This window comes from Cibotium barometz, chromosome 47 (genome assembly GCF_041138505.1).
Source record: "Cibotium barometz isolate CiBa-2024 chromosome 47, ASM4113850v1, whole genome shotgun sequence".
Classification (NCBI taxonomy): domain Eukaryota; kingdom Viridiplantae; phylum Streptophyta; class Polypodiopsida; order Cyatheales; family Cibotiaceae; genus Cibotium; species Cibotium barometz.
In genome coordinates, this window is record NC_141092.1 from 33,384,232 (window position 1) to 33,397,496 (window position 13,265).

A 13,265-nucleotide genomic window follows, 5' to 3' on the forward strand; every position below is an offset into this window, starting at 1 on the left:
AGCAATGTATTGACCCTTTTTTCATTTTTATAAAAAATGATGGACCTTAGTGGATAAATGAACAAGGTATTAATGCTTGGGCACATTTTACACCTAACTTGACTTGCACAGTCACATCAAGCTTGATATATATATATATATATATATATATATATATATATACACACACACAACATGTCATGGCTTAATTAACAAGGACAAATTGGGGTATATTGAAAAGTTAGACATAAGGCCTGCTAAGTCAAATTGTAGAATTACACATTCTTTGAAAAAAAAACAGAAAGTGAAGTTAAGAGAGATGCGTCCTTTGGATTGTGGCGCAAGCCTTGCATTGTGGGGGCTACAAAACTCATTAATATCCACAACAAAGAAAGGATCAAAACGTCAAGCTTAGAAGGATTTGAAATGATTGATTTCAAGAACAAAAGTTATTCACGGGTTTGCAAAACTCTTACTACAAGGGTAGAACGTCAAGCTTAGGATTCGCTCAGTTCATTCATTTGGGAATCGTCTCTTTCTGAGGCCCTTGGCGAACTCTGTGAGCTTAGTTGGGTTTGGCAAGCACGCCGCCGGAGGGGAGCCTTCAAAGGCCTTCAGCCAGGCTTGAAAGCGGGGCAGCTTCTTGAAGTCCCATTCAACACCTGCCACAGACTCCAATGCCGGCAGCCACACAACGAGGGGGGCCAACACCACATCAACAAAGCCCACTTGAGAGCCCCCGAAGTAGGGAAGCTCCTTTGCAAAGGCCCCTTCCAAGGTACTCAGATATCCCTTGCTTTCCTCTATAACTGCTCCAAACTCCTCCCTTGGCCCCCCAACAAGCTTTATCAGAGCCTCAAGAACCTGTCCACCCACAGTAATAACTAGAGGTCTTAGTTCAAGTGTATCTTCTCAATGCAAGATTAGCACAATATATTGGCTATAATAATTAGCCCCCGCCTTAAGATGCTTACCTTTTTATCACAGAAATCAGCCCAGAAACGAGCCATGGCCTTGTGGTAGGGGTCCTTGGGGAGCAAGTCTTTGCCATGGGGGGAAGGGAAGGCCTCGTCGATGTACTCTACGATGATGAGGGATTCGCAGATGGGTTTGCCCTTGTGGAGGAGCACGGGGACCTTCTTGTGAACAGGGTTGGACTGCAGGAGGAGGGGGCTCTTGTTGTTAGGCCCAAGCTCTTGGGGAACGCTGGTGTAGGCGATGCCCTTGGCAGCGAGAGCCACATGAACGCGCATCACGTAGGCGCTGGGCCAAGCGTCCAGTAGCTGAACATCATGATTGTCTCCGGTGCTCGCCATGAAAGCTTGATATCTCTGCTCTGATCACCCTTCTAATGTGCAAAAGGAAACCAAGTGGATGTCTGCAGTACCCCCTACTCCATCACCTTTATAACAGGTCTTCGACGTCATCCACTACATCACCTCCTTGTTTTCTCACTACGCCCGGCGTAAAAGTCCAAGGTCGGTGGTTGGGTTGCTTTCATTCATTGCCTTGAAACTTTCAAAGCCTAAAGGCCTTCAAACTTTCAAAGGGGGGTTTATCCTTCACCAACAACCGTAGAAAAGAAAACATGCTCTCCTTATTTTACTTTAAAGGTAAGAGGGTGTGATCGTAGACCTCTTGTCCTTAGAATAATATATCTAGTCCGAAAATTAATTTCCCTACTATATGCAATTACAATCACAAATGCATAACTCTTTTTTTTTATGTTCCAACTAGCAGATCCTCCTCCTATTGTTATCCTTTCTCACTACCACTTAGGAATTTTTTTTAAATCTGCCAATAGAGGTGATCGCCGCACCTTGTGGGATTTTGAAAAACCATGACCTCTTGGTCCTTGGAAAATCACCTTTACCACTTGAGTTATCACCTCCTTGGCACAAATTCATAACTCTTAGTGTTTGTGAACTCATCAATGCACAATAAGACATAACTTTTAGGCCTTTTTTGCTAGTTTTTCAAGGTTTGAGTTGAGCACACAATCATACAATATATCCTAGAAAAAAAGATTATTTTTTTGGGTAGTTTTTCAAGGTTTGAGTTTAACACACAATCATATAGTATATCCTATAAATATTTTCATAGATTTTATAAAGAAAATGTTAAAAATAGAGTGCAACTGCATCATGTTTGCAATCGTGATCATGATGTATTGTTTTTAATAAATTATTAATTAATATTTTGTACCTAGAGATATGGTAAGTCAAAACCCAATGTCTATATTAGCCTTTGGCAAGCCTAGATCATGTGAGTGCATGGCTCTTACAATATGGCTCTTACAATGTATATAGTACTCAAGGAAAGGTTAATTTCCTTTCATGGTTATAGATTATCTCATTTGGACATATTATACATACCATCCTAACTTTTCATGACCTCTTTAAGTCGAGCAAAGAGGGACTGCCAAACATACTTTCCATGACCTCTTTAAGACCAACACAAAGGGATTGCCAAACATACTTTTTCCATGACCTCTTTAAGACCAGCATAGAGGGACTGCCCAAAAAAAGGTCAAAGTATAAAAGTTAAAAAAGTATGAAAAGTTCATTTTCTTTATCACTTGATCCCTCTTTTTTATCAAACATACTTTTCATGACCTCTTTAAGACCAGCACACAAAGGGACTGCCAAACATACTCTCCATGACCTCTTTAATACTAGCACATAGGGAGTGCCCAAAAAAAGATCAAAGTATAAAAGTTAAAAAGGAAGGAATAGAAAGTGATAATAAATATTAAAGAATTTTGGAGTATAGTAAAAAAAATTAAGTTTGAAAATTAAAGTATATGTTTCTTCGTAAAGCAAATCTTGATGAGTGATTTGAGGAGAAACATCATCCTCAATGCTAAAATCACTTCCATTGGAAAAAATCACTTCCATTGGAAAAAATCATAAGATTCATCCCTTCATTTGTCTCACAAAGAATGTACAAGAGTCCACTCCATTCTGACTACACTCCATTCTAACTATTTGCTCTTTTTCATCCTTCCAACAAGGGAGATGTTAATGTCCTTCTTGGGATCTTTTGGATGTCCTGTATTTGAGGAAAGTATCAAATAAGGAGTAGTTGGTTTAACAAGTTGTATCCTTTCTCCAAGTAATCCCAATTGCACGGACCGAACGCGATACTTGGCCTTATCCCACTAAGGATCATTGAATTTTATTTTCCTAGTTTTCTTAGTTTGGAGTTCTCTTTCAATAGAGTTTAAAGAAGATGAAACTTTCCTAGCTTAAAATCCAAGACTTATTGGTGATGGAAATCTTATACTTGAAGTAAGACTTTATGAGAGCCCTCCTCCACTAAGTCTTTATTCACAACCAATCTTCTAGTTGAGGGATATTATTTGTTGTCTTTTCTTTTGTGGACTAGTAACCATTTGAGAAGCCATGAAGCTTAATAACAAAAAAAAGGATAGAAAAAAACATATCATAATGGATTCTTTTAATTAAGAAAAATAAATGTAATAAGATCTTTTCCTAAATTAATGCAAAAAGGTTCTGCCAACATAAAATACAAATTTAAAATAATTTGTGTAGTCAATTACAAAACCAAGAAAAGAAAAACTTATTCAAAAGGGATCATAGAATCCAACCTTGAACTATGTGTCAAACATAGCCATGTAAACTAACAAGGAAAAGAGATTCTAAAATCCTACCCCACAAGCTATTGTAAAAAATCAAAGAAGCTAACAGAAATATAGAATACCAATCAAATAAAAGGATTGTAGAATCCATTTAAAAAAATAAAAAAAACACTTGTTTTCATGTGGTAGGATGTTCATGGTAGAATGAGGAAAGGCATAGTAAAAAAGTGTTGTCACCACTCACAGAGAACTATCGCCTCCTATAATGGAGGGTTTGAGGGTTTCCCCTATGATTCACGTGGGGCCAAGATTGCACATAGGGCCCCCAAATGGGGAGTCTAGAGCCCCTTATAATGGCCTATAGCAGTAGGAGTTTGGGGGAATGCCACTATCCTCCTTGCACGTTAGTATATGACATGTACATGTTTTTAGGGTAAATTCATATATCATTTCTCCATCCTTCTTAGCTAATAGCTCCCCCTCCTACCCCTTCTCTCACTCTCCCATTTTGAGCCTAATTTAAGTGTGAAGATCAAAGCTTGTAGTGCTTTTCATAGTAAGACAATGTGAAATTCTCTCCCCAAGCACACTCTTAAGGTGATATGGCATGGTTGCAATTCAATAGTGACATAACACTATTATACGGATAAAATAGGTAATATTTCCTAAAAATGAGAAACATTTGGCATCTTTCAAAGATTCCATCAAAAAGGTTCACTTTTTACCTCTTTTTGAAAAGTGGTCTACGCATGCGTACAACACTACCAAAAAATGATAAAATTTTGGGCAATTTACACATTTCTTACAAAAATTGACAAGAAAAAAAGACTTTGTTTTGCTTACTTTTTGAGATTATAATTGAAAATCATCAAATTTATTGGTTTTGTCAAACATTTTTTCCCACCATGGTTGCTATGGTACTCAACCTGGCACTCACACATACAATGTTACACACACAAGGAAGTCCTTTATAACTCTAGGACTTTACAATGGAGCTCGGCTTTTCACCTAGAAATATGGTTGCTTATAATCATTGCTATCTATACCAACACCATCAATAGTTCATGTGCCTTTCCCTGAGGAGAAGGTAGACGATGCATCCTCTTCTTCGCTATCTTCTATGTGTATACTTGAAGCTTAGACTCCTTGGGTCATCTACCATGTTAGCATGATTGAGGATGTGCTACAGAGTGCAACTATAAAAAAATTTCTATTTATATAAATATATTACAAAAGTGTTATCTTGATACAACTGTTATCTTAATTATAAAACCCTACTTTGGCTCTTGATGAGAGTAGTATGAAAATCCATTTTGAAGCTCTTGAGTATCACAATTTCTTAATTGATAATAGATACTTTTTTAGTCCTCCTTCATTGCTCCTTTCGTAAGTACCTATTTTAGTAATCATTTCTTCTCCTCTTTCATTTTGTTTTGTATTATATTGTTTTCTCTAACTAATTGTATATTTTCTTAATTGTTTTCCATAGAGGGATGTTGTTGGGCGTGACCCACAACAAAGGAGGAGTACAACTATGGATACAAAGCCCCCCGTCCGTAATTGTTGGTGTGGATGCGTATGCAAGGCATACACTTGGACAAGTCCATTTTGGAGACTCAAGGCAGATGGGATAAGTGAGCCTAAACCCTTCTCTTATCTACATCTAATTGTATTTTATTGCCCTTTCTTACCTTGTGCTTGATGGCATGTATGTAGGATGAAGGGGAAGAGAAAGATAAGGATCCTCATTAACGAGCATAAAGCGGTGGAAGAAAGTGAACTAGAGGACAAGGAAGATTATGATGATGATCGCTCGGAATCCAATGAGGATTCTAGTTAGCCACCTTTTCATTGATATATTTTTTGTATATATGGCAAAAGACCCGACACTTCGTGAAATAAAAGATATTTTTGGCTCAATTGCATTCTTCACAATCTATTTGTTTCTTATGTTTATGTTTGTGTCATAAAACTATGACTCTCTTTTAATTTTAAAAAAAGAGCTAGAGAAGACTGGGGAGTCATGTGTGCAGACTCCCCAATCTACCCCAGCTTCTTTTTACTACGTAGTGCTTTCGGTGCTGGGCAACGCAAATAGCAGCAAAATATCCCTACAGTGATCTTTAGATGCAAAAAAGTGAAATATCGCTATTGAGAAACAACGATATTTTTGTTGCTATACAACGAATCCGTTGTAGTAAAAATAGCAGCATATTTAGCAGCAAAATAAGCCCGACATATGCCTACCCTTGTAATTATAAAAGTGTTGCTATTTTCACTGCTACACCCTCATTCTGTTGTAGTGATGATGTACAAGGGGTTGATCTTGTATGTGTTTCCAAACAACTGTGTCAACTTTGAGCAAGTTGTTGATGAGGATTATGTGGGTGTGGCTATTGAAAGGACACATGAGAGTACATCAAGCAGAACTATACCTGATGTGGATAGCATTAGCTTAGTTAAGTGGCCCATATAACAGACTACAATGCTAGAAAACATCCCATTACAATGCTATGTAGCCAATGAGACCATGCAAGTTGATTGTTAACCCATGGCGGATGCACTATGTTTTACGTCATTAATTTAAATATTCTGAGTCATGGGCCGGGCTTGTCGACACCATATGTTAAGGATAAAGGGATTGGGTGATCGCCGATGAGAGGCGCACCTTGGATATCAGTAGGATAAGGGTTAGGGTCGGCCGGCCATGTATGGGCGCCCAAGTGTGAACGGCCAAGTCACCTATAAGAGTCAAATGTAACCCTAAAATCCTCATTCTCATGTGTTGTGAATACAAGAGTGCTCTTGCCTTATCTCTTTGGTTTCCTTCTCCTGCGTGTGAGAGAGAGAGAGAGAGAGAGTGAGAGCGATCGAGCACTGTGTAGCGGCACGGCGGCGGAGAGGCGGTAGAGCGGCGACAGCGGCTCCTCCTTCACGGTTGCGACGCGGGAATCCTTCAAGGCAGCGGTTGAGCGGTGAGTGACACACCCTTTGGCATTCTGTTTGAGCTTCCTTCCCTGGTTGTATGCTTGCAGCCATTCGTGGCTCGCATACGGTGTCCGGCAAGTCCCCAACTACGACCTGTGCGGCAAAAGTGCACATTTTTGGCGCCGCTGCCGGGGAGTTGCCCTACACCAAGCTCCAGTTTGCAGCTCGGCTGCTGCGTGAAGTTTAATCTGCACTGTAGGAAAGCGACTGTGTGTTTGTTGTTGAGGTGTTTCTGTGTTTTGCAATCTCTGTTTCTGCAATTTGTCTTCTGCATTTCTGTTTCTTTTGTTATTTTTCCGCTCCGCGTGTGGGCGTACGATCGGTTATCTGGTTTTTTGCGCGTGAGGTTTCTGAATCCCCAGATCTGTGCTGTGTGCACGAACTGCGCTGCGGCCAAGGCTAGAAACCCTAGAAAACTTATCCAAAAAAAAACAGAAAATAAAAATTCTAAAAAATAAAAAACAAAAAATAAAAAATTAAATTTTATTTTGAAAGAAAGAACCGAACGTGTGGAGAGGAAAGATTTTCTAATCAGAGAAAAAAAATTTGAAAAGAAAGAACCCCAATTGACCCACGACCACGACCCCGGCCCCGGCCCCGGCCTCGGTCTCGGTCTTTTGATATATATATATATAGGAGAGTGAGCCTCCATAGCTTTCTCTCAAGTGAGAGCTTATGGAAAGTCGTGCCCTATATGTAGCCCACTCCCCAAGGAGTAAAGTGAGCATGTGGGATAAAGCCCTCACCCTTTCCTCCACAAGCAAATAGGCTTTTGCCCCTTCCCCCCAAAGGAAACGGACTATTTTGAGGACTACAGGAGCTCTAGATAGGCGAACACGGTGCTGTAAAGCACACTAGGACCCTTTAAACGATACGCTCGTTTCGAGCTATCACACGCCCTAGTCCAAGCTCGACCGTAAGTAAGGGGGTCAAAAACGAGTTAAAAACAATCTAAAAACAAGTAAAAACGAGGTGCAAAATACCCAAGAAACCACTTGTGTGGGCTTCAAGCGTAGTTACCAACGCACGTAGGGTACCCACGTCACATGCATCTACGTTCTGGTCGGGTGCTAGAGCCTGAACCACTAGAAAGCGTTTCAGTCTACGCAGGCTCACACCATCCCTCCACGTTGGCATCTTGGCCTTCGGCTGGAACCCAAGGGAGTGCAACCCAAGATCCACGAATAGTGGATAGTGACTCATCCTCTGACTTGGAAGCCATGGAAGGGCACCCTACCAAGAACCCTGAGGAGACAAGCCAAAACATGCCAGTGTGGGCCCCACAACCCGGATCTAGCATGTTTAGTCGTTTAATAGAGACCTTTAGTAGAGCTACACGCTCTGAACATGCGACAAGCGAAGTAAATGAGGAAGGAGGGGTAGTAGATTCGCCATTCACATCTTATGTAGACCCTACTCTCCCAAAGAGTGTCCATGTGGATATTCTACCCACTTCGTTTAATGAGGGCCCTACTGAGCTACCACATTCCGATGCTCTTCCTAAAGTAGAGGTCCCTAGAAGCCAACCCATAAGAAGTGACATTGCGTCCACTTCAAGAGAACCGTTTGGCACACCAAGTCTGGATGGGGTATTTCTCAATGAAAATTGGGAATATGATCTACACACAGAGACTCTAACGGACCTATACACGGGTTACACATACCATGTAGGTTGGTTAGAAGTCCTACGATCTACATCTAGCGCCACTAATCTAGAAGAGCAGCAGCAAATGATATGTGAGGTTATTCATAGAATTATCCAAATTGAGAGGCAAAATAGGGGAGTGAACTTAGGTTCCACTGGCCCTATGAGATTCTTGGATACAGGCAAGGCCAAACAACCAACCCTATCACAATTGGAGACTCCCTCGGTGAGTCCCATAGACCCTTCATATGTTGTTTCGCCTGGAGTCTCAATGCAGGTTGAGCCCACGAGCAGTAACTTTAGCTTTCCAACCTTGGCTCAACTTTCCATTAGGGAATCTGCAATGCCTACCCCAATGATGAGCATAGCTGAAAGTGCACGTGTTACCGCTGTAGTTAGTACGACACCGCCACCTAGTGGAACAGTACCTACAACAGTGCGTGCCAGTGCCTATCGACCCTATGTACCTATCGCTACTCATGCTCAGGTAGCTCCTACGCCTCTTAGTATGCCAATGGCGTATGCTCCACGACCGCCTTATCATAACCATTATCCAAGGGGAGCTAGGCCTAGTCACATATCATATCCTACGTCATTTGCCAACCTACTCAGACCAACGCCAACTCCTATCAGCCAGGCTATCCCAGAAGTGCCTCCACCAACTATGCCTGCTCACCTAGGTGATCTCGCAGCGTTTGCTCAGACGATCGGACGATCTATTGCGGAAAACATGCGGGGTATGCCTGAGAGAGAACCTAGAAGCAAGGCAGTACAAGTGGCTAAGCTCACTCAAAACTTCAGTGGTAACGAGGATGTTAGGAAGCACATTGAAGTCTTTGAGCACGTGTGTGATTCCTTGGAAGAACACAATGAGCTGCATAAGTGTAAAGCCTTAGGCTTAACCTTGAGTGGGAAGGCCGGAGATTGGTATCGAACCTTAAGGGTTGAAGAGCGCACTCACTACCCCACTCTCAAGAGATTGTTCTTGAAAGAATACATACGTGAGGGTGTGCTTTGGGGAGTAGCATCTCAACTCCAAAAAGCTGAACGCGAGGAAGGGGAGTCAGTGAGAGACTTTATAAGTAGATTGAAGCATCTAAATTCTCGCTGCACTCCTGATGAACGCTTCAATAACAACCAACTCCTCGATAGATTCATCCGAGGATTGCGCCACGAGGACATTTACAATGGCCTAGTCATTAGAGGCCTTACAACGTGGGAAGCAGTCACGGCCAATGCAATCCAGTTAGAAGACAACTTGATGATTGCAGGTAAAAAGGTGTCTTCAGAAACAAAATCCGTTAGTTCGCAAGTATCTGGGCACGAGCCAATGACGGTAAAACCTATTGCCAAGGAGCCCAAGATATCTGAAATGTCTGTGACCGACCTTACTAAGGCTCTCCAAGAATACTTTAGGGGTAATCGAGCTCCTCAGAATAGCCATATGTACCCAAGGAGAGAGCAACAATGGTGTTCGGTGTGCTTAGGACCACATAGCACGAGTGAATGTCCCACATTCAGAGTCAAATTCAATGGGAATTGCAATGCATGTGGTAAGTACGGCCATCAATCTAAAGATTGCCTAACACTTAAGCGAATGTTGGCAAACCAGGCACCACTAGCTTGGTCAAACACACCTCAAGTACCCGCGCTAATGCCTGCACAACCTATCGAGCAACCGTCACAGCACATAGTTCCAAGGAATCCGAATGAAGTCCAGTCTGTGCCGTTACCACCGCCAGTGCTAGGACCACAACCTCCACATCCAAGGATTACCCCAATAAACCAGATGGGTTGTGAGTCACATAGTGCATGTGGGGATTATGAAGAGGAGATAGACCCTACTGCTCCATACGGGATTGATACGTTTAAAATGATTCCCCAGTACTACATGGAGGATCATTTCGGGCAAGTCAAGCCTGTATATCAAGCGGCTGCTCCCGCCACAAGAGGGAAAAACCTTAATACCTTGGCAAGGAGACCACCTCTTCAATGTTACGAGTGTGGTGGACCGCATCGTATAGCGGAGTGCCCTAATAGGCTACAGAAGATCGCTACTCAGATGCAACCAAATCAAGGGAGCACATCAGGAATGCCGGTACTTACATGTAATCGTTGTGGCATAGATCATTTGATCGCTCAATGTCCACATAATCCTAATGCACCCAAGATTACGCCATTGAATTGGGTTGAGGTCACCAACCAAGCACGAGGAACCACACCAGTTGTACCTGCGAATGTAGTTACACGGTCAATGCTTCAAAATCAAAACTACATTCTTGAAGAGAGGGATACTGCATCAATCGCTCAGGCAAAGAAAAAGAAAACACGGCGAAAGAGATCGATTAATGCCACGAGCTCCAAGCCCAGTTCAAAGACTAACATAGGGACGGGAGACGACCCCGTGTATATGAATGATCCTGAAGATGATTCCGATTCAATAGAAACCATGCGGACCAAAGCCACTACCTTAAGGGAGGAACCCACTCGGGAGCTCAATGACGGAGAATCAAGCGAGTACATAAATAAGGGAAAACAGAAGGAAACTTCCTCGGCCCCACAACCAAGTCAGTTAATGCCCTCTCGTCCACCCAACCTGAGTGAGACTCCCCAAGACAAGCCACGTGGGCCAAAAACCCTCAAGAAAAAGATTGGAACTTACCCAAATCCAGTTGAGGAGATTGAACAAGTGCAACACTTAAGGGGTTTGGTGGAAGAAACACAAAGAGAACTGGAGCCAAACCCGAGAAAAATCAAAATTCCAGACACAGTGTTTCCTACGCAAGTTCAGCCTCACCGGACCCATAAACCGTTAGCTATACCTAGTATCATTCGGGAAGAAAGTGAGGATAGGACATCCGGAAGTGGGCAAACACCCTTCTTGCTGGAAAGAATGTTTAGTGAGGGACTGCCTGACCCCATTGAAGAGGAAGTGATTCCATCTTCACCAGTCCCTAGTCAAGGGGCGATGTCTCGAAAAGTACCATTGAATGTGTCTAAGCTAATGGATTTCATGTCCTCTGAGATCAGAACCACGATCATATCCAAATTATACGGAGATCCTGAGCTATTCTTAGCTCTTCGGGCATTTCTCAATGGAGAACTAAAGGCGGGGTTACCACAATTTGCAAATATGGATAGACCCGACACGCTTCAAGATGAAGGGGAACATTGGGATCTACAACCCAACTTTGATGAAGATTCAGTCGTGGAAATACCTGTGAACAAGTTGGGACAGTACTTTGAAGGTGACGAATCTAATGCCACCCTCCCCATTACTACCAAGGGATTAACTCTAAAGGGAATCCTTGATGGTGGTGCTGGAGTGAGCATTGTGACTAAAAACTGTTGGGAATCTATGGGAAGGCCTCACCTCGAAGTCACAAACATAGTGGTTAAGATGGCAAACGGAACCATAGCTAAACCTATTGGAATGTTAAGGGACCTTAAGATCAAGGTCCTGGGATACAAGGTAAAACATACCTTCATTGTAATGGATTTCTCCAAGCATCCTATGTCATATCAAATGATCTTAGGACGTCCTTTCATGAGGGAAGCACAAATGGTGCATGACTGGTCGAAAAACCATGTCTATCTACAATTCCAGGACTCTGTCATTCGAGTTGATCTTGAGAATGGTCGTGCACATCCTTTAGGAAGCAAGGTTATCATTGATAATCGATCGGATACCGCTGTTCACTCTGCCCCATTAAGGTATTGCTATACATGCAAAAAAGAGACTGATGATGGAAAAGATTCTCCTTATATGGATGTTCTACCGGGTATGACTGAGTCGGATAACGTGGATTGGGTACACCTAGCGGCAACCATAGACACATGGGGAAATAGAGGCACAAGTTGGGTAACACCTCAGGGGCAAGATATGCCACCATTAGTGCCAATAAACATGATAGGTGTTATGCACTTGACTCCTGATGGCGAGAACGTGGCAAACTCCACCGACACTGAAAGTAGCGAAGACTCTGACCAATGCAACTCTGAGTATGAATCTCAAGAAGAAACTGACCCTGAGCTTGATGGGGAAAATGAATCAAATATTCACCCAAATGTGGAAGCAAGGTGCTCAAAGCCTAGGACAGTGACCTCATGCAGTTCATCCGAAAGTGAAGATCGACCAAGTGAGTCCGAATCGGATAGAAACAAAAATCAAAAACTTGGTAAGAAGAAAACGAGACATAAGCGCCAACGCTATCGAGCTAATGTACGAACTGCAATAAACAAGGAAAGATCCACTGCAGAATGGCTCAGTTATGTAGGAGCCATTGATGCTCATCGAAAGATAGCTAATAATTGGGAACAATATCTCCAAAGTGTCATGTGGTGTATTCCGCAACCTCATGACGTCGCCCAATTAGAAATCGAAGAGAAGCCAAAACTAAGTCGTACTGCAAGAAGGCGGCAAAACCAAGAGTTGGCTCAACAACAAAAGGAGGCGGAATTAAAAGAAAAAAACCGGGCACAACAAGAACCAGTAGACTTACACCCCGCACCCGAGCATTTCAAATCATTCACCACAGGGGAACGTAAAGTAGTCTACACAAAAGCCCAACGAACGCCTACCAATGGGAGTAGCGGTGTCTACGATGGCCCTGCGGTAGTTAAGGAGATAGACTTAGCAGATCCGGGTGAGGAGTCTAAACCAGTTTATATTGCTCAAGACCTCACCAAGGCGGAAGAAGCTGCACTTACGAAGCTTCTTAAAGAATTCAAGGACATATTTGCTTGGACATATCATGATATGAAGGGTGTTCCACCCTCGGTGGTGCAACACACGATTCCAATGATTAGCACTGCTAAACCAGTCCAGCAACGTCCCTACCCAATGAATCCTAAGTACGCAAAGATTGTACAAGAGGAAATTGAAAAGCTTGTAAAATGTGGATTCATATACCCTATTGAGCACTCAGAATGGGTGTCTCCGATAGTCATCGTACCAAAGAAGAATGGGAAACTTAGAGTGTGCGTTGATCTCAAAAAGGTTAATGCAGCCACCAGAAGGGATCATTACCCCTTGCCATATTCTGAACATGT

At 42.5% G+C, this 13,265-nt stretch overlaps 1 protein-coding gene across 1 annotated transcript; it reads right to left on the bottom strand.

Annotated features, from left to right (window-relative positions):
* Window positions 1-370: 370 nt before the first annotated feature.
* On the bottom strand, window positions 371-1,367 carry LOC147611601 (glutathione S-transferase U19-like). The gene is made up of 2 exons (XM_086784988.1): window positions 954-1,367; window positions 371-843 (listed from the first exon to the last, which is right to left on the bottom strand). The coding sequence occupies exons 1-2, from the start codon at window positions 1,293-1,295 to the stop codon at window positions 493-495; spliced, it is 693 nt and encodes a 230-aa protein (XP_086641114.1). The 5' UTR covers window positions 1,296-1,367; the 3' UTR covers window positions 371-492.
* Between the last annotated feature and the right edge of the window lie 11,898 nt (window positions 1,368-13,265).

Excerpts from the sequence above, each read along its gene's own strand:
- LOC147611601 (XM_086784988.1), bottom strand. The coding sequence starts at position 1,295 with ATGGCGAGCACCGGAGACAATCATGATGTTCAGCTACTGGACGCTTGG. Across the intron at positions 844-953 it reads CTGATTTCTGTGATAAAAAG|GTTCTTGAGGCTCTGATAAA; the intron begins GTAAGCATCTTA and ends GTGGGTGGACAG.